Here is a 26,382-nt window from a genome sequence, read left to right on the forward strand (position 1 = left end):
GGCACATGCGGGGTGCTGGTACTGCGCGTACTGGCCTGAAAATGCTCGGCCTCGCCACCGTACCCATCACCCCAAAGCACGGGACCTGTCCAGTTCGTCTCTGCCCAAAAAGGGTACGGGGAGCTGGCCTGGGGCTCCATCCTCGCTCCGCCAAACTGCCCTTGTGCCCCCCCCCCCAAAAAAAAAATTATTGGGGCTGCCTCTCGGGCTCCCTTACCAGCCGTGTTCCCCGGTCCTCGCCAAATTTCCTCCGCTGCTTGGTCCTGTTGTGGTGGGTAGTTCTGTCACAGCTGTTGTGGAAGAGAGAATGGGACCAAGGCGCAGCGGGTTGCGTGCTCAACATATTTATTATACAAAATGCAAACACCACGGAAAAACAATAAACAAACTAACGACAGGAACAGAGACGCAGGCTCAACAAAAGCAGTGCTCTCAAACAACTACCCACAAGTGACAAACAAAACACACACCTATTTATAGGACTCCCAATCAGAGGCAACTAGAAACACCTGCCTCCAATTGAGAGTCCAGCACCCAACCTACACATAGAAAAACTACCCTAGAACATACACATAGAAATACAAACATAGACCAGTGACCAAAAAAAAAACCCGTAATACATAAATAAACTACCCTCTGCCACTTCCTGACCAAACTACAATAACAAAATATCCTCTATACTGGTCAGGACGTGACATCACGGTTTCAACAGCAGCATTATATCTCCTAGACTCGGAACGTCTAATGAAAAAAAACAACAAAGAAGGAGTGTCTACTCACTTCCCTGTCTGTCTTGTAACTATTATTTTTTTAGCTTGTGATGCGACAATATTCAAGGTTACTCATTTCGTCTCAAATGATTATCTTGCATCGTGGAATGTCTACACTGGTGTTCATATTTTTGTTGTTTGGTAAGTCTCCTCTACCTCAACTTTTGTATTTCATTCATTGTTTTAGGAAGGAAGGAAAGGGTTTTAGCTTGTCTAAAGAGAAAGTTGTCTCCTCGTGGTCATCTCGAGGCCATCGAATCAATGATTCGTTCTCTCGGCTTTCACACACACTTTCATACAGAAACTCAAGGCTCTGCTTAAATGAATGATTGAATCATAGATGTCAGATAGTAAATGTAGTTGTGACTTGCATGTGGCTGTAGTATTTTTAGCATTATTTTGCAGACTGTAAGGACAATAACATTACTGTAGTCCTACATGCATACTGGTGGAATGGAGGTTACAGTATGTGTTGATAGCCATACCTGCACCCAGAGACATGTAGAGAAACATGAGAGAAAACAAAGTGTTTATTGAAGAGTGAAGCCGATAACCGAACCTTAAGGCCTTGTTAGAAACTGTTACACAAACAGAACTAAAGCCTTTGGGTCTGAGATGAGTTCTGGGAATATCTCTATCAAACTCAGCCAAGTAACACTTCAAGACAAGCAGACCACCTACTGGGCTTTCGCTACACAGTTTGACGAGAATGATAACCCTATCCTCGAGTTGATAAAAGTGTGTCCCACTACCCTACATGTGGCAGGTGTGGTTGAGTTAATAACACAGGAGGCTGTTGAGGAGAGGCTAGCTCATAATAATGTCTGGAATGGAATAGCATCAACCACATGGGAACCATGTATTGGATGTGTTTGATACCATTCCATGTCCACCTGTGTGAGTTATTCACAGCACTCATTCTGTCATTGTAGGAAATCATAAAACATTATTATGGCACCTTTCTAACATCTTATTCTCTTTGCTTGGTTCACTTTCAGCACGGTTCCTGACACCCAGTGTGACTGTGAACAAGACAAATATGAATACCGCAGACCCTTCAGGTGCATGTTACAGGACAAAACACCACGTCTCACTGCCTAATATTCATTAACTGAAAACTTAATCACTCATCTTGTCTTTTCCCCACAGGTGAAGTTCAGGAAGGCTCTACTCCCAGCATTATTGGAGTTACAGTACCTATCATTACAGTACTGATTCTGATTTGCTTTGGGGTTTTTTATTTTGTGTACAAAAAAGGTAAGTTACAATTTCCAATGTTTTACTTCATGTAATGAAATCAGATTCAGTACTGTATAAAGTTGGCTTAGTCTGTTATTACTCTGTCAGTGCCAAATCTAAGGATTTGTTCTCCATTTACATTCAAATACTATATTATTTCACATTTGAGGAGTGTCTAGTATGTGAAAATCAGATGGCCCTATGTACATTTCATAGTTAGATGGGCCTCAGTGTATTGTTAATTATGACTAAAACACTGAACTATGTTGATCTTGTTAATTATGAATATAACACTGATCCATTTTGATCTAGGTTGTGGAGCCAGCGGTGGAACCATGGAAGTTGAAGGAAATAACCATCAAGGAAATGGTAGTGGTGAGACAGAGTTTTTGGCCATGTGTAGGCAGGCACCAGACAATCTCGAGGCAGACTGATGGGACATTTCTTTCTATACGGGTCCATATTTTGGACATATCAGTGTACTGTATCCCAACGGAGTCTACCTCTTCTGTTGGAAGTATTTTAATGTTTTTCCCTATTATTAGCCAGTTATTAGAAAATATTTGTAAATACTGTCACAGGTTTGGTGTCATCCTTGGGTGTACTCCCTGAGGTTGCCACTGGAGGGCACCCTTATGTTGTTTCTTGTGTCCAGGTGATCCTGATTGGTCTTATTGGGTTCACCTGTTGAATGACTATTTAGGTTCCTCTGTGGACTGGGCTGGTTGCTTAGGTCTCTTGTTTTGTTTAGTGTACACGTATGCTATTGCTTTGTTGTTTTGCTGTGAAGACTGAAGTTCTGGATTTACATTTACCTCTGCCTGCTGTGTTTCTCTGCGCCTGCGTCCGAGTTCGTACTAGCACTAATGTCACAAATACTTATTTCCAAACACATTGTATTCAAAATACATTCCAATTTTAAACTACATCTGTTTTTAAATTTTAAAAAATCCCAAAATGTTCTTCTAAATGTTTTTGAAAATAAAAGAATGTCTCTGAAAATAATTGAAAGACCCTAAATAGTATTTTAAATAAAGTCTGATAGTCAGTGGACAAACCTATCTAGTGGGAACCAAGACATCTGACGTTGAAAATGCATTTGTGTTTTATATTTGACTTGAATTCATGAAGAACACTGAAGTTAAATGTTTTATCTAAAATTGACCAGTAAGTGAGACCTGAACCTATATCTAGACACCTCATTCTCTCTGCATGCCTTTGTGTAACAAGCTACTGTAGAGGTTCTGAAGCTTGTGCTCTGATCGAGGACTAGATTCAATCCGGACCGAAATTTTAAACATTTTTACATTTCGGATTGAGCCCCATATGCAGCCTTTAAATTTCACTAGTGCGGGTCCAGATTGAATCCAGGCCTAAAACCATGTAATCCTCAGCACACTGGTACAGTTGTGTACTCTCAGACTGATTAGAGGAGACATTTTCACTCTGCTAAACAGACCTCACTGTGTTCAACATTAGGGACAGATGTTACAGAACTGTAACCAGGCCTACCTGTTACTTTATGACAAGATTTTGATTTGTGGTGGCTAATTTCTGCATTACCAAATGAGGAGAGTTAGAAACTTCACATATCAGTCAGAGTTATACTTAAAACTACATCTTTAATAATAAGAGCTTTTGCAAAAGCACTTTGACTTTCAATGATGCGCTATCTCTAATGAACCATTGAAAAGTGTCAAGACAAAAGTACAAAGATCTTTTATAGCCAAGATACACCCCTCTCAACGTACATGACGAACCACAGATACATAGAATGGGTCACAAGGTTAAGTTTTGTATGAAAGATATCTATAAAACAGCAGACAGCAACTGCTGTGTCAACAGTTTTCATTGTATAGACCAGTGTCTGGTCCTCCTACTCCAAACTGGAACCGTCTCTCCCATTAGATAGATACTACCATCTCAAGTAAACCCCCTCTTGACTCCACTCCTGGACAAGCTCACTGAGGGGAGCGAGCCATACACTATCCCAAGATAAGTGCAACATCAGAGGGGACCCCTTGGGTTGTGCCATGGCGGAGATTTTTGTGGGCTTTACTCGGCCTTGTCTTCGGACGGTAAGTTGGTGGTTGTAGACATCCCTCTAGTGGTGTGGGGGCTGTGCTTTGGCAAAGTGGGTGGGGTTATATCCTGCCTGTTTGGCCCTGTCCGGGGGTATCATCGGATGGGGCCACAGTGTCTTCTGATCCCTCCTGTCTCAGCCTCCAGTATTTATGCTGCAGTAGTTTATGTGCCGGGGGGCTAGGGTCAGTCTGTTTCATCTGGAGTATTCTCTTGTCTTATCCGGTGTCCTGTGTGAATTTAAATATGCTCTCTCTAATTCTCTCTTTCTCTCTTTCTTTCTTTCTCTCGGAGGACCTGAGCCCTAGGACCATGCCTCGGGACTACCTGGCATGATGACTCCTTGCTGTCCCCAGTCCACCTGGCCATGCTGCTGCTCCAGTTTCAACTGTTCTGCCTGCGGCTACGGAACCCTGACCTGTTCACCGGACGTGCTTGTTGCACCCTCTACAACTACAATGATTATTATTATTTGACCATGCTGGTCATTTATGAACATTTTAACATCTTGACCATGTTCTGTTATAATATCCACCCGGAACAGCCAGAAGAGGACTGGCCACCCCTCATAGCCTGGTTCCTCTCTAGGTTTCTTCCTAGGTTTTTGGCCTTTCTAGGGAGTTTTTCCTAGGGAGTTTTTCCTAGCCACCGTGCCTCTTTCACATGCATTGCTTGCTGTTTTGGGTTTTAGGCTGGGTTTCTGTACAGCACTTTGAGATTTCAGCTCATATACGAAGGGCTATATAAATAAAATTTGATTTGATTTGACATTGTCACGTCCTGACCAGTAAAAGGGGTTGTTTGTTATTGTAGTTTGGTCAGGGCGTGGCAGGGGGTGTTTGTTTTGTGTGTTTTGGCGTTTTTGGTTTAGGTTCTATGTTTTCTATTTCTATGTTGGGTTTTTGGTAGGACCTCCAATTAGAGGCAGCTGGTTGAGGCCATATTTAGTTGAGGTTTGTTTCACTTGTGTTTTGTGGGTGGTTATTTTCTGTATAGCCTGTGTGCCTTATGGAACTGTTTTTCATCGTACGTTTATTTTGTTTAAGGAAATCATGAATGTCATGGATATATTGGAATTAGTGGATATATGGAGGCTTAAATACCCTGACCTAGTGAGATATACATGGCGGAGTCTTAATCAAGCTAGTCGTCTTGACTACTTTCTTATTCCATTCTCTCTGGCACCAAAAGATAAAAAAGTGTTTATAGGGGACAGAATGCAGTCGGATCATCACATAATTGGCATATATATTACTCTTACAGAATTTCCACGTGGCGAGGATACAATCTTCCCAGCTCTGCAGATTTTGCTGTGAGGAGGCAGAGTCATTAGATCATTTATTTTGGTATTGTCCATATGTAGCTCGTTTTTAGTTACAGGTCCAGGAATGGCTGAAGAATTGCAACATTTGCCTAGAACTAACACTGCAGATACATGTAGCAATACTGGGTGATTTGAAAAGCCATAGTCAATCAATCAATAATATAATAATCATTTTAGCAAAAAAATTATTTTCATTTACAATATGTAGAAGCAATGAGAATAGAAAGGTTCAGTACTTTTGTGAAGCATCACAGCACAGTTGAAAAATATATGGCAAATATAAATCCAAAATGGATGATGTTGAGAGATAGATGGGAGGGGTTGAATAGAGCTGAAGGGTGGGACGAATAACAAGATAACTAATGAAAAACATACGGGGTCTGTAAAATGTATATAGGTTCAGATATTTTGTGATATAGCACAGTTACAAATATAAATCAAACTGGATAGACATCAGAAATAGAGGAAGGACAAAAAACAAACAATATATAACTATTGTAAAATAGATTATGTCTGTAAAATGTTTTTAAGATGTATAAACTGAAGGTAGAACCCTGAGTATTTATTAGTTTACTCTAATTGGGGGAAGGGTGGTAGGGTTTGTGGGGAATAATAAATGTATATTCTTAAAAAAGTATGTCTATATAGGTATGTGTATATGTGTATATGCATGCATGCGTGTATGTATATAGATATATATATTTACACCAAAAATAAATGGGAGATTGGAAATGATGCAGACAATTACATTGATGGAAGCAAATTAGTAAAATGGCAACCTTTATGCTCCCTGTGATCAGTGTGTTGATGAGCATGGTACTGATCCTCCTGACAGGAATGGGATTTTTATTAAGCAAGTATCCTCCATGCAAGCAGATGGTAATGACCTGTTGACAAATTAGATGGTAATGACCGATTTACAAAGTAGATGGTTATGACCTGTTGACAAAGCAAAACCTGCCATGTACTGCATCCTCGTAGCATGTTTTCTATAGTGTGACCTGACTAGCTCCTTCGCGGTGGTAATAGACTGTATTAGAAACAGAAAGCTTTGACTCTGCAGTCACGACACAGTGAATCATACATCTCAGACAGTGACTGACGAAGACGATGACCAACAAGTTATGGTGAAATACTACTACTAGCGTTGTGTTGAACTTGTTTGTTAGGATTTTGTAAATATGGATGTGACGGAATGCTTGACCCCTGAACCGGATATGATATTGCAATAAGAAGAAGCAGTTTTTCTTGTCGGACGCCTCATTCATTTTTTACCTTCGCTCAGGAGCATGTTGCACAGTATTCGGTAATCTCCAAACTACTTTGTTGTTTCATTTTCCATCTTGTTTTTCATTCTGTTTTCCATCAGTATCCTGCAGAGTGCAATGGCCATCCTGATAACGATTAGTATTTTTTTGTTGTCTGGTAAGTTCTATATTCTCTATCGTGCCGCTGTGGTTGTGTCCCTCGTGGCTTCCTCATCTGTCCCTGGGCGTTTTATCCACACGCCTTAACCTTCAAATACAACATACAACCAAAGGCACATTATGATTTATTTATTTAGATCACGATGTGCGAGAAATAATGGCTGTGTGGATAGGGCGCAGTTGTTTGAGTGCAAGTTGCTGCCGCATTAGCATGCCAAGTATTAATATCAGTAGGCTATGCTACCACAATGCTGTAATTATAATTAATTTGATTATTATAGCGCTTTTCCAGACACTTAAATAGCTTTTCAATATAAGGGATGAAACCCACTTTGGTTGTCCATTTTGGAGATAATATGGCATACATTTTGTGCCAGAAAGCTTACCATGCTATAGGGCTGGCTGTGGGCTTAATTCTTATTGAAAGAGTTGAGATGGTGCCGATGGAGAAGGGCCCATCTTACAAGTTCCAACTCACACTTTGTTATATAGTGACTTTTATTTGCTGATGCTAATCTGTTATTTATTTTACTCTTATTATTATCTATCCTGATGACTAGTCACTTTACCCTGCCTTCATGTACATATCTACCTCAAATACCTTATTATTATCTATCCTGATTCCAAGTCACTTTACCATGACTTCATGTACATACAGTATCTACCTCAAATACCTTGTCTCTCTGAACATTGATCTGGTACTGGTACTCCCTGTTTATAGGTCCACATTGATCTGGTACTGGTACTACCTGTATATAGCTCCACATTGATCTGGTACTGGTACTCCTTGTATATAGTTCCACCCTGTATATAGCTCCACATTGATCTGGTACTGGTACTCCCTGTATATAGCTCCACATTGATCTGGTACTGGTACTCCCTGTATATAGCTCCACATTGGTCTGGTACTGGTACTCCCTGTATATAGCTCCACATTGATCTGGCACTCCCTGTGTATAGCTTAATTCTTGTTGTGTATTTTATTCTTCGTGTTGCTATGTTACTGTTATTTTGTAAGGGCAACCTTTTATCAGACATTGATGTTAGGGAACAAATTAAAGGAAGTCAAGCTAAAATTATCTAAAAATGGTCTTGGATTGTGAAAGCATTGCTGTTGATGTTAATGAAGATGTAGACTTTTTTGTGCGTTTACTGTACATCACATCCTCATGAAAGAACTACACTGAGTATAGAAAACATTAAGAACAGCTGATCTTTCCACGTGCATTCAGAAAGTATTCAAACCACATGACCTTTTCCACATTTTGTTACGTTACAGCATTATCCTAAAATGGATTAAATTGTTTTTTCCCATCATCAATCTACACACTATCTCATAATGTCAAAGCAAAAACAGGTTTTTAGACATGTTTGCAAATGCATTAAAAATAAAATAACAGAAATATCACATTTACACAAGTATTCAGACCCTTTACTCAGTACTTTGCTAAAGCACCTTCGGCAATGATTACATACTCGAGTCTTCTTGGGTATCACTCTACAAGCTTGACACACCTGTATTTGGGGAGTTTCTTCCATTCTTCTCTACAGATCCTCTCAAGCTCTGTCAGGTTGGATGGGGAGTGTTGCTGCACAGCTATTTTCAGGTCTCTCCAGATATGTTAGATTGGGATCAAGTCCGAGCTCTGCCTGGGCCACTCAAGGACATTCAGACACTTGTCAATGAAGACACTCCTGCGGTGTCTTGGCTGTGTGCTTAAGGTCGTTGTCTTGTTGGAAGGTGAACCATCACCCCAGTTTGAGTTGCTGAGCGCTCGGGAGCAGGTTTTCATCAAGGATCTCTCTGTACTTTGCTCCGTTCATCTTTCCCTCGATCCTGACTAGTCTCCCAGTCCCTGCCATTGAAAAACATCCCCACAGCATGATGCTGCCACCACCATGCTTCACCGTAGGGATGGTGTCAGATTTCCTTTAGACATAACACTTCTCATTCAGGCCAAAGGGTTCAATTTTGGTTTCATCATACCAGAGAATCTTGTTTCTCATGGTCTGAGAGTATTTAGGTGTCTTTTGGCAAACTTCAAGTTGGCTGTCATGTGCCTTTTACTGAGGAGTGGCTTCCGTCTGGCCACTTTACCATAAAGGCCTGATTTGTGGAGTGCTGCAGAGATGTTTGTCCTTCTGGAAGGTTCTTCTATCTCCAAAGAGCTTTGTCAGAGTGACCATCGGGTACTTGGTCACCTCCCTGACCAAGGCCCTTCTCCCACGATTGCTCAGTTTGGCCGGGCGGCCAGCTTTAGGAAGAGTCTTGGCGTCCCAAACTTCTTCTATTTAAGAATGAGGGAGGCCACTGTTCTTGGGAACCTTCAATACTGCAGAAATGTTTCAGTAACCTTCCCCAGATCTGTGCCTTGACACAATCCTTTGACCTCAATGGTTGGTTTTTGCTCTGACATGCACTGTCAACTGTGAGACCTTATATAGACAGGTGTGTGCCTTTCCAAATCCTGTCCAATCAAGTTGTAGAAATATTTCAAGGATGATCAATGGAAACAGGACGCACTGGAGCTCAATTTCGAGTCTCATAGCAAAGGGTCTGAATACTTCTGTAAATAAGGTGTTTCTGTTTTTATTTTTAATACATTTGCTCAAATTTTCCGTTTTTTCATTATCGGGGAATTTTATATAGTTCATTTTAGAATAAGGCTGTAACGTAACAACATGTGGAGAAAGTCAAGGGGTCTGAATACTTTCCGAAGGCACTGTACAGTAGACTGACCAGGTGAATCCACTGGAAAGCTATGATCCCTTATTGATGTCACTTGTTAAATTCAATTCAAACTGTATAGATGAAGGGAAGGAGACAGGTTAAAAGAAGTATTCCTAAGCCTTGAGCCAGTTGAGACCTGGATGGTGTATGTGTGCCATTCAGAGGGTGAATGGGCAAGACAAAAGATATAAGTGCCTTTGAATGGGGTATGGTAGTAGGTTCCAGGCGGACCGGTCTGTGTCAAGAACTGCAACGCTGCTTGGTTTTTCACGCTCAACAGTTTCCTGTGTGTATCAATAATGGTCCACCACACAAAGGACATCCAGCCAACTTGACACAACTGTGGGAGGCTTTGGAGTCAACATGGGTCATCATCCCTGTGGAAATCTTTGGACACCTTGTAGAGTCAGTTCTGACGGCAAAAGGGGGAGCAACTCAATATTAGGAAGGTGTTCCTAATGTTTGGTAAACTCTGTGAACTAACAATATATTGTATAGGCCCTACTAATGTTTTGAAGAATATGATTTTAACATAGATTAGTACAACTGTATTACCCTATATAATGCATACTCACACACAGTGCAAATTCCTGTCCTATAATCAACATCATTTATTTCTTGAACATTGTAGCACAAGTCATAGGCTCCGCTCAGATGCTGAGCCATCATCACATCATTGGGATTCTTGGGGAGTCCATCCTGTTGCCCTGCAGCCTGAATTCATCTGCACCTGTTGTCCCAGCAAGACTCAAGTTCTACTGGACAGTAAATGAAACCATACTGGCCCATGTCTTTTACGATGGAAAAGAGAACAACGACCCCCAAGATTCGTTCTACAAAAACAGAACAGAAATCTTCACAGATCTTTTGTCCTCCAGGAATTTCTCCCTCTTGCTCAAAGATTTAAGGGTGAAAGACGACCTCACTACTTTTTTCGTCTTTTATCGACAAGAGGATGAAAATTCCAACGAACTAATCCAAAAGAAAAAGATGTGCTCGACCATTTTAAGAGTAGCAAGTAAGGCTGCATTTTATATCACTTCGTACAAAGAATGCCAGTAGTTGAAGGCATTTGAATAAAACATGACTCCTGTGTCCGTATCCGTATGTGTTTGTGTCTGTGTCTGTGTCTGTATCTGTGTCTGTGTCTGTGTCTGTGTCTGTGTCTGTGTCTGTATCTGTGTCTGTATCTGTGTCTGTATCTGTGTCTGTGTCTGTGTCTGTGTCTGTGTCTGTGTCTGTGTCTGTATCTGTGTCTGTGTCTGTGTCTGTGTCTGTGTCTATATCTGTATGATTCCCGCTATTATTAGTTTGTCTGAGTGCTTTATCTTTGTCATGGCGGCATTCTCTGCAGAAAGTTTCCAGAAACCCGTTGTGACGGTGAACTATGAAGACAGGAAGGCAGAATGCACATCTCGCGGAGGCTACCCTGAACCTAGACTGACCTGGACCAATCAGAATGGCTTATTGGACCATGAGGATCCTCAGATCACTCAGGATTCAGGAAGTGGAACGGTTAACATTTACAGCACGGTGAACATCACAGAGAACCAGATGGTGACGTGCACCATATTTAACCCAACTCTGAAGGAGACCTTGAACACCACAAAGTCAACAAGTGAGTCACCTAAAGTATTATGACAAGAAAATGTAAAGTGATGGTCAAGTACAAAGAAATGACTGGAGATTATGTCAGGTTATAGTAAAGCACTAAACAGATGTACACTTAAAGATATCTACATCAACTTTACACACAATCTGGCCGTGATCTCACCCTAAATTGTTGTGTATGTGCTAGTGACCCTGGTGGGTCAGGAGAATAGGAATTATTGGGGAAACCAAAATCTACATTATATGACAAGCAACTCTGTTGATGTCCACACCTCTCCTCATCCTCTCTCTTCAGGTGAGGAGCAGGTGTGCCTCTCAAGCAGATTGGCAACATGGATTGGTGTTGTTCTTGTCATGGTTGTTGTGATTATCATGGTGGTGGCGGTGGCAGTGTTAGCTGGTTATTATGGCACCTTTCTAACATCTTATTCTCTTTGCTTGGTTCACTTTCAGCACGGTTCCTGACACCCAGTGTGACTGTGAACGACAGAAATATGAATACCACAGATTCTTCAGGTGCATGTTACAGGACAAAACACCACGTCTCTCTGCCTAATATTCATTAACTGAAAACTTAATCACTCATCTTGTCTTTTCCCCACAGGTGAAGTTCAGGAAGGCTTTACTCCCAGCATTATTGGAGTTACAGTACCTATCATTACAGTACTGATTCTGATTTGCTTCGGGGTTTTTTATTTTGTGTACAAAAAAGGTAAGTTACAATTTCCAATCTTTTACTTCATGTAATGAAATCAGATTCAGTACTGTATAAAGTTGGTTTAGTCTGTTATTACTCTGTCAGTGCCAAATCTAAGGATTTGTTCTCCATTTACATTCAAATACTATATTATTTCACATTTGAGGAGTGATCAGTATGTGAAAATCAGATGGCCCTATGTACATTTCATAGTAAGATGGGCCTCAGTGTATTGTTAATAAAAACACTGAACTATGTTGATCTTGTTAATTATGAATATAACACTGATCCATGTTGATCTGGTTAATTATGACTAAAAACACTGGTCCATGTTGATCTGGTGAATTATGACTAAAAACACTGGTCCATGTTGATCTGGTGAATTATGACTAAAAACAATGGTCCATGTTGATCTGGTTAATTATGACTAAAAACACTGGTCCATGTTGATCTGGTGAATTATGACTAAAAACACTGGTCCATGTTGATCTGGTTAATTATGACTAAAAACACTGATCCATGTTGATTGAGGTTGTGGAGCCAGAGGTGGTGCCACAGGAGCCAGCAGTGGTGCCACAGGAGCCAGCAGTGGTGCTACAGGGCCAACGGATTTTCCACAGTTGCCAGAGGTGGTGCTACTGGTGCCAGAGCTGGTGCTACTGGTGCCAGAGCTGGTGCTACAGGAGCAAGAGGTGGTGCCACAGGAGCCAGAGGTGATGCTACAGGAGCCAGAGGTGGAAATACTGGTGCCAGAGGTGTTGCTACAGGAGACAGAGGTGATGCCACAGGAGACAGCTGTGGTGCTACAGGAGGTGATGAAGAGCAGAGCATTCTAATGGGTCTCACAACAAGCCAGCCTCGGGGCAATAGTAGTGTAGATCAAGTTGATGGAGCCACAGTTACCAACGCTAACGGTGCTGCAGCAAAAAAACACAGCTGATGGTGTAACAAAACCACTGCATGAAATTGTAAACATGCAACTGGACAACAGTAGTTTTGAGACAGGTCTAATCCTAAGTTTGACGCAGACTGATGAGGTTATGTGAAGAGGAAAGTCTGAAGCTACAGTAAACAATGTTATACAGGAACCAGGTGAAGGCCGGTACCAGACGATCTAGAGTCAGACTGACATTTCTTTCTATACGGGTTCATAAATTGGACATATCAGTGTACTGTATCCCAAAGGAATCTACCTCTTCTATTGGATGTATTTGCATGTTTTTTCTAATGTTTTCTAATTAATAGCCAGCTATTAGAAAAGAGTTAGAACGTCTATAGTAGAACGTTGTAAATAATGTTCTACTGTAGATGTTCTGAAGCATGGGAGTATTTAAAAATACATTACAATGTTAAACTACTTCTGTTTTCAAATAAAAAATATGGAAATATTTTCTTCCAAATGTCTCTGAAAATAATTGAAAGACCCTAAATAGTATTTTAAATCAAGTCTGGAATTTATTGGACAAACCTGCCTTGTGGGAACCAAGACATCTGAAGTTGAAATGCATTTTTCTTGTATATTTGACTTGAATTCATGAAGAACACTGAAGTGAAATGTTTTATCTAAAATCGTCCAGGATGAGAGACCTGAACCTTTAACTAGCCACTTCATTCTCTCTGTATGTCTTTGTGTAACAAGTTACTGTAGATGTTCTAAATGCTTGTGCTTGGACTAAGGACTAAGGACTAGATTCAGTCCAGACAGCGACGGACATTTTTAAGTAATTTAAGATTAAGCCCACATGTGCAGTTATTGCGAACGCGGGAACGTTGCTTTTAATTTTCACTAGTGTGGATCTTCAGTCGTCCAGATTGAATCCAGCCCTAAAACCATGTAATCCTCAACACACTGGTACAGTTGTGAACTCTGACTGACTAGAGGAGACATTTTCACTCTGCTAAACAGACCTCACTGTGTTCAACATTAGGGACAGATGTTACAGAACTGTAACTAGGTTCACGTATTATTTTTATTTCAATGTCTAACTTTTTATCCTGGTGTTTTCCTATACAGTAGGCGTTTTAACATTTGGTCAGTCTATATTCGTATTATTTGGGGAAATTGTATTTGAAACTCATTCGAAATGAGAAATGTCCTAAATGTGGTTAGATTTGGTAGAGACCCTTCTGCTGGATTGATGGAGCATGATGCATACTGCTTATTGCATTCAGTGGCTCATGGATAGACGCAACGGCCCAGACATAAACACCAAGTTTATATCAACCTCAAGACTAAAAATAGGTTCATCTTGAACTTTAACAGAATTGTCAGTGAATGTTTTTTATGAATGGTTAAAGGTTAAGAGATCCAATCCCTTAAAGTTGTGTGTGACAGCTGTAGGGGTTGTCCATGTTGCTGGGGATCAGAAGTGTCCGGTGAGAGAGATGCAGGTTGAAGTGGCCAGAGTCTGAGTAGTGCAGAAGGTGTCGTATGTTGAGGCAGTGAAGAAAGTAGAGGATTATGGGTCAAGGGGGAAGGATCCTGAGAGGATCCCAGTGAGTAGTAGATCTGTATCAGTATAGAGGGAGGGGCCAAAGAGTGATACATGCTTCAGTAAGATTGTCTTGTTACAGTTCATATCAACGGTTATCAACTGTACTGCAGGGATGGAATGTAAGTCACAGAAAATAGATGTTGTGGTGACAGCTGCAGGAAAATGGCAGGGAAGTTTACAGCTATAGCTGAAGATCTGGCCCAGCCAAGCGATGTGAACATATTATGTGGTAAAAATGGTCAACCTCTGTCTCTGTTCTGCCTGGATGATAAGGCTCTGGTCTGTGCTCAATGTGTCTCTCTGGGTCATAAGACCCACAAAACCACACCTGCAGAGGAACAGATCTCCCAAATCAAGGTAAGGAGAAAAATGTATTTGAATAATGACCAATCATTATTCTGGAGTCTAATATCTACTGTTACTTTAAACTGCAGTATCTTTGGGTGCAACTTTTTGCGAGTAAAGGAAATGTTTTGAATTTACAGCAGAGACTGCTAAAAGAGCTGCTTGCCAGAAAGAACAATGTGTGCACCGTAAAGACGGAGATCCTCAAAGCAAAGAACACCATGGAGTCATTCAAGGTACGGTACTAACCAGGTTTCCATCCAACCTTTTAATGCGAGTGAAGTACATTTTGGATAAAATGTTTTAATGACAGGCCTGATGGACACAGATTTTTTTTCTGTAAACTTTCCAAATGTCAACAAAACAAAATAAGTCAGAGAAGGTGGGATCATTTTTGTATTGGTAAAATTAATTATGCGGAAAATGTCAGCGGAAACGTTTTCGTTCTAAAATAATGATATAATAATCATCATATTTTTTTTCCATGACAACAAAGCAGTTCTAGGATCAACTTCCATTGTCCTCCAAGAGTGGTTAACTATCCTCCTCTTTTCAGGATTACAATGCCCTGCAGAAAGGCTCAGTTGATGCATCTCCATACTGTGTCAGTCTGGACCCAGAGGAGAGACTTGTTCAGGCAGGAGAACTCAGAGAGATGCTCCACATGGAGGTGGACAGGATCTGGAAGGGTCAGTACATTCATTTAATAAGTACTGTGTAATTAGACTATTGACAATAATTCAGGAAGAGAAACTGCAGCTATTCATATAAACATCATTGTTTTCCATGACTATTTATTCTATCCACAGACCAAGGTTCTGCTGCTAGGACACCTTTATGTGTAGATCCCACAGCTTCTAGGTGTACACTGTCAACACTGAAACAATGTAAGTACAATGAATCTGATTAGATTTTAACATGATGTATTCACTTTGTGCAAGTCTCTGGTATTGAGCAATACTTCCATGTAGTCTAACGGTTCAGTACTAGACATACACAATACCTGATATCAGAGCCTATTGTGTACAGCTGACACACAACACTAATCAAACTGTCAGAGTGGGTAACACTCCACAATAGGATCTCGCACAACAGGTCTGGCTTTAATAGCTGGGTGCTCTGTCGTATCTGACACTGTCTTCAAATTCAAGAACATTTGGAAACGGCGGCACTCAAATTTGTAAAACAAAATACTAAAAGGCGTTACTTCATTTCACCTTTTTTCTTCTTCTACCGGACTGGCAATGCGTATCGGCAGTTACGCCTTCATCAGAGCATCAAAATGTAAGACCCTGATCTGTTTCACCTGTCTTTGTGATTGCGTCCACACCCCTCCAGGTGTTGCCCATCTTCCCCATTATCCCCTGTGTATTAATACCTGTGTTCTCTGTTTGTCTGTTGCCAGTTCGTCTTGTTTGTCAAATCAACCAGCGTTTTTGTGTCAGCGCCTGCTTTTCCCCAGTCTCTCTTTTCTCGTTCACCTGGTTTTTGACCCTTGCCTGTCCTGACCCTGTATTCGTACACCTGACCACTCTGCATGCCTCTGCATATGGGTCCTACCTTGTTACCTGATACAAAAGATGTGCCAAAACCATTGTATATATTTTTATATGCAGTTGCCTATGTGATAATTACAATTGCCTCACCTGTGTGAGGGCGGTAGACAGTGGTAGTAAAAACACTAGTGAACCAATGATTGTTACAATATACATAAAATATATCTACAAATACACAGATCAGCAGAATACACTAGAAAAATCACATTTAGGTTTCATAACGACATGCAGGACATTTGAGAAAATGGTGGTGCATTTAGATACTTCCTACTGCACACTACAGTCTACAAAAATATATGTTTTGGTGTATAAAAAAATAAACATATGGACAGAAAGATTGTAATTGAATATAGGAAATGATACATATTGTGAGAGTTCAGTGACCAGGAAGATGACACAACAGCACCCTCCTCAGAGGATAGGTACTCAGTGTAAAGCCAATTAGTACACACCTGGGCCCGCTAATTGCTTTGTGTCTTCCTCTATATAGGTGTGCCAGGAGAGGTGCTTGGAGAGAATTGGGAGTAGAGACGGGAACCTATGAGGACGTTGGAGTTTCCTACCTCAGAGAAATGTTATTTTACTTGGCACCTTGTCTCTCTGTTAACCAAGGTGAGCTATAGGTAGAGAGAAGCGTTGCTCCTGTTACTATTATGTTTAGACGATAGTCTTTATTTTATAATTTTATTTTACCTTTATTTAACTAGGCAAGTAAGTTAAGAACAAATGATTTATTTCAAAGACGGCCTAGGACAGTATAAAGACAGGAGAAGCTGTTTGATGTTTTGCTTTCACTTTTTGGCCACAGCCTTTTGGTCAAGGCTTAGTTTGTTTATTTGTTTTGATACGCAGGTGTTTCAGCGTTGGACGTTACACTGTACTGGAGTTATTTTGTTGGGCGATGGAACCTGTTGATTAAACAATCACAAGAAAAGCTGAAAGTTTGTCCATTTTGTTTATTTAACATGTAATCCTCTCTAATCTTTACAGGAATGTGGTTCTGAATATAAACAGGTACACCTCCACCATTGGCATTTCTATATTCTGTAAATGTTATAACCTTGTATTGCTACCGCTGTATGTCCATCTCCGACCCTACAGGGTACCAGAAGCACGCCGGGAGATGGTGCGGAAAGAGGGGAGGGAGATGTTGAAGATGGGGGTCATCGAGCCATCTTCCAGCGATTGGTCCAGCCCTATCGTGCTGGTGCTGAAACCCGATGGGTCTATTCGCTTCTACAACGATTTCAGAGACCTCAACGCCATCTCCAGCTTCAACGCCAACCCCATGCCGAGGGTTGATGAGCTGATCGAGTGGCTTGGGAAAGCCCACTATATATCGACACTTGACCTCACAAAGGGGTACTGGCAGATGCCTCTGGCCCCCAAAGACCATCATAAACCGCCTTTGCCACTCCGGATGGATTATTTCAGTTCATTCACCTACCCTTCGGCTTGCACGTAGCGTCCGCCACCTTCGAGTGTATTATGGACACGCTGTTGTGTCCTCACCAGGCCTTCGCCGCCGCCTATGTTGATGACGTGGTAATACACATTGAGGAGTACCTCCGCCAGCCGCGCTCTATGCTGGCCAGCTAACCCAAAGAAGTATCACTTGGGACTGAATGTGGCTGAATACCTTGGCTACACCATCGGCAGCCGTCTGCTCAAACCACAGGTGGAGAAGACCCGTGCCACCCGGGATTGGCCACCACCCAGAACCACAGATAACCAGCAGCCCTCACGGTCCATGCCTCCAGCACCAGCTTGTGGGCTGTTCTGTCCCAAGGGGACAGGCGGAATAGCCCAAGAAGTGACTGGACATTTTTTTTTACATTTAACTAGACTAGTCAGTTTAGAACAAACTGTTATTTACAATGACTGCCTACCCCGGCCAAACCCAGACATCACCCTATGCAACTCCCAATAATTTCCAGAAGTGATGCACCCTGGATTTGAACTAGGGACTGCAGTGACACCTCTTGTACTGAGATGCAGTGCATTAGACCGCTGCACCACTCAGGACAACCCAGGTCACTCAAGAATAGGGTTCTCTAGCCAGCACATTAGGACAACCTGTGACTGCGAAGCTGCCTCACAACTAAGTATGCTACTGCAAAACATTTTTATGCTTTTTTTAAACTCTTACTCTACCTCAATATTTACTTATTGATTGATTCTGCATTGAACAAAATATAACACAACATGTAAAGAGTTGGTCCCATGTTTCATGAGCTGAAATAAAACATCCCAGAAATGTTCTATACTGTACTCAGCCATTGAAGAGGAGTGAGACAACATCCCACAGACCAGTTAACAGCCTGATCAACTCTATGCGAAGGAGATGTGTCGCGATGCATGAGGCAAATAGTGTTCACACCAGATACTGACTGGTTTTCTGATCCACGCCCCTTCCATTTTTTAAAGGTATCTGTGACCAACAGATCCATATCTGTATTCCCAGTCATGTGAAATCCATAGAATAGGGCCTAATGAACTGTAACTCAGTCAAATCTTTTAAATTGTGGCATGTTGCGTTTTACATTTTTGTTCAGTATATTAGTCATTTGAAAAGAAAATCAACAGATATTGCCTCCATATAAACGTCAATATTCTTTGCCAAAAGTCAAAGTATGCCTTACAGTGTTCTTCATTTAAATGTGAGAGAGGCCACTAGTCCTTGTTGAGAATCATTGTGCTATTTTGTAGTGGAAAACCTAGGCAGCGTCAGTCGAAAACATCTGTACATGGGAGCAATGTGGCAGCAAAACATTAGGCCTTGGTTGATCTTCACAAACTACTTTTGGTTAAATTCAATGATGTCATTGTGATTATTTTTATGTATCACTTGTAAAAAAATTTTTTTTTAAATTGTGCTACATGCTTATTTGTGCACTTTAGGAAGGATTGTGTTCTAATATGGGGACTTTCTGCTGTTCTCTGATGATTGTCTGTTGCACTCACCTGGATACTTTGGTCAATCAGTTAGTTTTCCTTTAAAGCTTATTTTTGATTGTCATCTCTAAACAGAATCTAATATCACTTGAAACGTCAATTATTTGCAACTTAAACTACTTGAAGTGGACAATTTTGTTTTAAATAAAGTTTTTTGTGTCTGCTGCATAAGTTAATGTGTAATGATTTGATATATTCTCTCTCCTCCTTAGATCGTAATTTACTTCAGACCCAATTTAGAATATGAGTGATTGTACATATTTTGCTGTCGACAAATAAAACATAGCGACCCAAGTGGCGCAGCGGCATAAGGGTTCGATCCCAGGTTGTGTCAAAGCCGGCCTTGAATTGGCCCAGAATTGGCCGAGCCAAGCTGTCTTCATTAGGGTATACCTAGCCAGCAGAGCCAAGCTGACTTCATTAGGGTATACCTTGCCAGCACAGCCAAGCTGTCTTCATTAGGGTATCCCTAGCCAGCTGAGCCTAGCTGTCCTCATTTGGGTATACCTAGCCAGCACAGCCAAGCTGTCTTCATTAGGGTATACCTAGCCAGCACAGCCTAGCTGTCTTCATTAGGGTATACCTAGCCAGCACAGCCTAGCTGTCTTCATTAGGGTATACCTAGCCAGCAGAGCCTAGCTGTCTTCATTAGGGTATACCTAGCCAGCACAGCCAAGCTGTCTTCATTAGGGTTGTGACAGACCAGGGGGTTGGGTCAAGATGTTTACACAGATCAGACAGGGACAGAGTAGGATTAGCTCAGTTTCAAAGTCGTTAATTAAAATAAAAGTCCAATAGAAAAGAATAGGTCTCCCCGAAGAGACCCTCTCCGGGATACCGTCCTCTGGACTCTGGGTCTTGCTGTATCCTGTGGAGATCAAAAACTGAACTCCTTCCTGTTACCTCTGGTACCGTATCCAACTATACGGGAGTCCTTTCCTCCCCAGTCTCTTCCCTGTGTGCTGCCCTTCTGGCAGCTTTATGGGACTTGTACAGCTAGTGAGCAATCAGCCCTTGATTTCTCACCAATCCCCAATCAGCCCCAAATAGTCCTGGACGGAGAGCCTGTCGAGACCTGGCACGTCCAGCAGATGGAGCCATCGCCTCGTGATGTGTACTCCGTCTGTCACCAGCACTCGACGAGTCTCCCCCTGTATGCCACAGGGTATACCTAGCTAGCACAGTCTAGCTGTCTTCATTAGGGTTTACCTAGCCAGCACAGCCTAGCTGTCTTCATTAGGGTTTACCTAGCCAGCACACCCTAGCTGTCTTCATTAGGGTTTACCTAGCCAGCACAGCCTAGCTGTCTTCATTAGGGTATACCTAGCCAGCACAGCCAAGCTGTCTTCATTAGGGTATACCTAGCCAGCACAGCCTAGCTGTCTTCATTAGGGTATACCTAGCCAGCACAGCCAAGCTGTCTTCATTAGGGTATACCTAGCCAGCACAGCCAAGCTGTCTTCATTAGGGTATACCTAGCCAGCACAGCCTAGCTGTCTTCATTAGGGTATACCTAGCCAGCAGCGCCTAGCTGTCTTCATTAGGGTATACCTAGCCAGCACAGCCAAGCTGTCTTCATTAGGGTATACCTAGCCAGCACAGCCTAGCTGTCTTCATTAGGGTATACCTAGCCAGCACAGCCAAGCTGTCTTCATTAGGGTATACCTAGCCAGCACAGCCAAGCTGTCTTCATTAGGGTATACCTAGCCAGCACAGCCAAGCTGTCTTCATTAGGGTATACCTAGCCAGCACAGCCAAGCTGTCTTCATTAGGGTATACCTAGCCAGCACAGCCTAGCTGTCTTCATTAGGGTATACCTAGCCAGCACAGCCAAGCTGTCTTCATTAGGGTATACCTAGCCAGCACCTCGCCTAACCTGGTGTGTTTTTCTTCTGCCTCCAGATTGTAATTGTTTGTTATCATTTTATAATCACGGTTACAACAGCAGCATTATATCTCCTAGACTCAGAACGTCTCATGAATTAAAGAAGAAGGCGTGTCTACTCACTTCCCTGTCTGTCTTACTGTTCTTTTTTTAGCTTGTGATGCGACAATATTCAAGGTTATTAATTTCGTCTCAAATGATTTTCTTGCATCGTGGAATGTCTACACTGGTGTTCATATTTTTGTTGTTTGGTAAGTCTCCTCTACCTCAATATTTGAATAAAATTCATTGCTTTACGGAAGGAAAGGCTTTTTAGCTCATCTAAAGAGAAAGTTGTCTCCTCGTGGTCACCTAGGCCTTGTGGTGCTAATGTGAATTTCCATAATTTCCTGGAACTAATACATACGTTCAGATAAATTATTTCCCCTTTCATGTAGAAAAAAATCTGATGTTAGTATTATTTCACCTCATTGAATGTTTTTAAAGAAATGAGAAACATGACCTCAGCGTTACCTTAAAGCTCTGTCATTATCGCCCATGCTATCGCCCATGCTATCGCCCATGCTATCGCCCATGCTATCGCCCATGCTTTCTCCCATGCTTTCGCCATGCTTTCTCCCATGCTATCGCCCATGCTTTCTCCCATGCTATCGCCCATGCTATCGCCCATGCTATCGCCCATGCTTTCTCCCATGCTATCGCCCATGCTTTCTCCCATGCTATCGCCCATGCTATCGCCCATGCTATCGCCCATGCTTTCTCCCATGCTATCGCCCATGCTTTCTCCCATGCTATCGCCCATGCTTTCTCCCATGCTATCGCCCATGCTTTCTCCCATGCTATCGCCCATGCTTTCTCCCATGCTCTAGTCTAGTAGCTGTAAATGCAGACAGGCCTAGTTGACATCTCTTCATGAATGGAGACATTATTACATTTACATTTGAGTCATTTAGCAGACACTGTTTGCCAGAGTGACTTGCAGGAGCAATTAGGGCTAAGTTCCTTGGTGAACGGCACATCGGCAGAGTTTTTGGCTAGTCGGCTTGGGATTGGTCCAATGCTCGTTACCTCTATGCTGTCGTGGTGTTGTTCATTAACTAAAATATCTTTAATATCTCTCAATCTGCATAAACCAGATAATCAGAGATATCTTTAACACGCTGTCCCTTTGCACATAGTTTGGTTCTTCTTTCTGTTTTGGGGGTCTAGGTCTGGTTACTGTAAAGCACACTGTGACACATGTTATTACAAAGCTGAGATAATTCCTCAACCAAACATGTCATCAGAGAAATCAGGATGCATAAATGGGTGATGTCATGCACCTTCCCATCATCGTGGTAACCAAGTGCTGGATTTAATTTGTAACCAAGTGCTGCCAGATAAATGGAAAACTCAGTTTCAAATGTTATTTTATAGCTTTTGGAAGAGAAATGTTTCCTTAACTTTCCAGGAACACATTTGTGTGCGCTTTTTTAAGCTCTTTCATCAACTTTCTTTATTTGATGTAATTTCCTGTCAGTGAGCACATGAGCACATCATGTCATTCCTCCAGTGAAGCCTGTGAAGCAATGTGACTTTTAGCATTTGGGCCACTCTGTGGTTTGAAGTACGATGTCAGATCTAGTAATCCTAATTCTCTCAAGTAGTCAGGATATGGGCATGGAGGGACAGGAAACTATCAGGCTCCATGTGGGCCTGTGCTTGAAAACCATTGATTAAAATAAGGCAAATTTACAATCCCTCACTATTGCACACCATAAGCCAATTGATGCATGCATAGACTTTCTTATACGCAAACCACACACATTCACTAACACAGTGAAATTGGTTTATTATCTGTGTTGAATTCTGAGCTTAGTTTGTAACTTTGACATATTGGTATGTTTCAGCACCAGCTGCATCTGAGTTGGAAGTCACTGGGATTATAGGAGAGTCTGTTCTCCTGGCCTGTGACCTGAATTCATCCACGGCCATCGACACAGCAAGACTCCGGTTCTATTGGCAAGATAAGTCCGGAAAAGTGTTATACTCGTTCAACAAAGGAGAAGAGAATAAACATCAGGATAACCTTCACACAAACAGAACTAAAGCCTTTGGGTCTGAGATGAGTTCTGGGAATATCTCTATCAAACTCAGCCAAGTAACACTTCAAGACAAGCAGACCATCTACTGGGCTTTCGCTACACTGTTTGACGAGAATGGTAACTCTATCTTCGAAAGGACAAAAGTGTGTCCCACTACCCTACATGTGGCAGGTATGGTTGAGTTAATAACACAGGAGGCTGTTGAGGAGAGGCTAGCTCATATTAATGTCTGGAATGGAATAGCATCAACCACATGGGAACCATGTATTGGATGTGTTTGATACCATTCCATGTCCACCTGTGTGAGTTATTCACAGCACTCATTCTGTCATTGTAGGAAATCATAAAACATTATTATGGCACCTTTCTAACATCTTATTCTATTTACTTTGTTCACTTTCAGCACGGTTCCTGACACCCAGTGTGACTGTGAACAAGACAAATATGAATGCCACGTGTTCAACCCAGGGGGGATACCCACAGCCAGTCGTCACATGGACCATCCAGGACGTCCTATTGGCTCAGAACCGCACTCTGGACCCGTGGGAAGTACAGACCAATATTACTCTTGATTCTGAAAGTGGACTGTACACCGTCTGGAGCCAAGTGAATTTAACAGAAAATCAGACGGTGACCTGCCGTATCTTCAACCCCGTTCTGAGAGAGACTGTGAGCAACACAACCATCGTCAGCCCCAGTCAGAGCTTTAACACAGACCCTGCAGGTGCATGTTACAGGACAAAACACCACGTCTCACTGCCTAATATTCATTAACTGAAAACTTAATCACTCATCTTGTCTTTTCCCCACAGGTGAAGTTCAGGAAGGCTTTACTCCCAGCATTATTGGAGTTATCATTACAGTACTGATTCTGATTTGCTTCGGGGTTTTTTATTTTGTGTACAAAAAAGGTAAGTTACAATTTCCGATGTTTTACTTCATGTTATGAAATCAGATTCAGTACTGTATAAAGTTGTCTCAGTCTGTTATTACTCTGTCAGTGCCAAATCTAAGGATTTGTTCTCCATTTACATTCAAATACTATATTATTTCACATTTGAGGAGTGACCAGTATGTGAAAATCAGATGGCCCTATGTACATTTCATAGTTAGATGGGCCTCAGTGTATTGTTAATAAAAACACTGAACTATGTTGATCTTGTTAATTATGAATATAACACTGATCCATGTTGATCTGGTTAATTATGACTAATAACACTGATCCATGTTGATCTGGTTAATTATGACTAAAAACACTGGTCTATGTTGATCTGGTTAATTATGACTAAAAACACTGGTCCATGTTGATCTGGTTAATTATGACTAAAAACACTGATCCATGTTGATTGAGGTTGTGGAGCCAGAGGTGGTGCCACAGGAGCCAGCAGTGGTGCCACAGGAGCCAGCAGTGGTGCTACAGGGCCAACGGATTTTCCACAGTTGCCAGAGGTGGTGCTACTGGTGCCAGAGCTGGTGCTACTGGTGCCAGAGCTGGTGCTACAGGAGCAAGAGGTGGTGCCACAGGAGCCAGAGGTGATGCTACAGGAGCCAGAGGTGGAAATGCTGGTGCCAGAGGTGTTGCTACAGGAGACAGAGGTGATGCCACAGGAGACAGCGGTGGTGCTACAGGAGGTGATGAAGAGCAGAGCATTCTAATGGGTCTCACAACAAGCCAGCCTCGGGGCAATAGTAGTGTAGATCAAGTTGATGGAGCCACAGTTACCAACGCTAACGGTGCTGCAGCAAAAAAACACAGCTGATGGTGTAACAAAACCACTGCATGAAATTGTAAACATGCAACTGGACAACAGTAGTTTTGAGTTTGACGCAGACTGATGAGGTTATGTGAAGAGGAAAGTCTGAAGCTACAGTAAACAATGTTATACAGGAACCAGGTGAAGGCCGGCACCAGACGATCTAGAGTCAGACTGACATTTCTTTCTATACGGGTCCATAAATTGGACATATCAGTGTACTGTATCCCAAAGGAATCTACCTCTTCTATTGGATGTATTTGCATGTTTTTTCTAATGTTTTCTAATTAATAGCCAGCTATTAGAAAAGAGTTAGAACGTCTATAGTAGAACGTTGTAAATAATGTTCTACTGTAGATGTTCTGAAGCATGGGAGTATTTAAAAATACATTACAATGTTAAACTACTTCTGTTTTCAAATAAAAAATATGCAAATATTTTCTTCCAAATGTCTCTGAAAATAATTGAAAGACCCTAAATAGTATTTTAAATCAAGTCTGGAATTTATTGGACAAACCTGCCTTGTGGGAACCAAGACATCTGAAGTTGAAATGCATTTTTCTTGTATATTTGACTTGAATTCATGAAGAACACTGAAGTGAAATGTTTTATCTAAAATCGTCCAGGATGAGAGACCTGAACCTTTAACTAGCCACTTCATTCTCTCTGTATGTCTTTGTGTAACAAGTTACTGTAGATGTTCTAAATGCTTGTGCTTGGACTAAGGACTAAGGACTAGATTCAGTCCAGACAGCGACGGACATTTTTAAGTAATTTAAGATTAAGCCCACATGTGCAGTTATTGCGAACGCGGGAACGTTGCTTTTAATTTTCACTAGTGTGGATCTTCAGTGGTCCAGATTGAATCCAGCCCTAAAACCATGTAATCCTCAACACACTGGTACAGTTGTGAACTCTGACTGACTAGAGGAGACATTTTCACTCTGCTAAACAGACCTCACTGTGTTCAACATTAGGGACAGATGTTACAGAACTGTAACTAGGTTCACGTATTATTTTTATTTCAATGTCTAACTTTTTATCCTGGTGTTTTCCTATACAGTAGGTGTTTTGACATTTGGTCAGTCTATATTCGTATTATTTGGGGAAATTGTATTTGAAACTCATTCGAAATGAGAAATGTCCTAAATGTGGTTAGATTTGGTAGAGACCCTTCTGCTGGATTGATGGAGCATGATGCATACTGCTTATTGCATTCAGTGGCTCATGGATAGACGCAACGGCCCAAAGACATAAACACCAAGTTTATATCAACCTCAAGACTAAAAATAGGTTCATCTTGAACTTAGGTTCATCTTAACAGAATTGTCAGTGAATGTTAAGAGATCCAATCCCTTAAAGTTGTGTGTGACAGCTGTAGGGGTTGTCCATGTTGCTGGGGATCAGAAGTGTCTGGTGAGAGAGAT

General features: G+C 41.6%; 3 protein-coding genes across 4 annotated transcripts; all 3 read left to right on the forward strand.

Annotated features, from left to right (window-relative positions):
* Window positions 1-794: 794 nt before the first annotated feature.
* LOC115161383 (T-lymphocyte activation antigen CD86-like) lies at window positions 795-25,397 on the forward strand. 2 transcript variants are annotated; one of them, XM_029712332.1, is made up of 5 exons: window positions 795-911; window positions 23,007-23,372; window positions 23,605-23,925; window positions 24,014-24,112; window positions 24,553-25,397. In XM_029712332.1, exons 1-5 carry the CDS (start codon window positions 821-823, stop codon window positions 24,855-24,857), a joined length of 1,182 nt encoding a protein of 393 aa, XP_029568192.1. In that variant the 5' UTR covers window positions 795-820; the 3' UTR covers window positions 24,858-25,397. The 2 variants fall into 2 exon arrangements, with proteins under 2 accessions (XP_029568192.1, XP_029568191.1); XM_029712331.1 differs by lacking the exon at window positions 795-911 and adding an exon at window positions 21,235-21,368.
* On the forward strand, window positions 6,671-13,270 carry LOC115161384 (butyrophilin-like protein 10). Its single transcript, XM_029712333.1, has 5 exons — window positions 6,671-6,840; window positions 10,205-10,591; window positions 10,928-11,191; window positions 11,789-11,896; window positions 12,413-13,270. Exons 1-5 carry the CDS (start codon window positions 6,801-6,803, stop codon window positions 12,715-12,717), a joined length of 1,104 nt encoding a protein of 367 aa, XP_029568193.1. The 5' UTR covers window positions 6,671-6,800; the 3' UTR covers window positions 12,718-13,270.
* On the forward strand, window positions 14,538-17,218 carry LOC115161385 (tripartite motif-containing protein 72-like). The gene is made up of 3 exons (XM_029712334.1): window positions 14,538-14,733; window positions 14,862-14,957; window positions 16,768-17,218. The coding sequence occupies exons 1-3, from the start codon at window positions 14,539-14,541 to the stop codon at window positions 16,819-16,821; spliced, it is 345 nt and encodes a 114-aa protein (XP_029568194.1). The 5' UTR covers window position 14,538; the 3' UTR covers window positions 16,822-17,218.
* Window positions 25,398-26,382: the final 985 nt, after the last annotated feature.

This window comes from Salmo trutta, chromosome 24 (genome assembly GCF_901001165.1).
Source record: "Salmo trutta chromosome 24, fSalTru1.1, whole genome shotgun sequence".
In the NCBI taxonomy this organism is placed as follows: Eukaryota; Metazoa; Chordata; class Actinopteri; order Salmoniformes; family Salmonidae; genus Salmo; species Salmo trutta.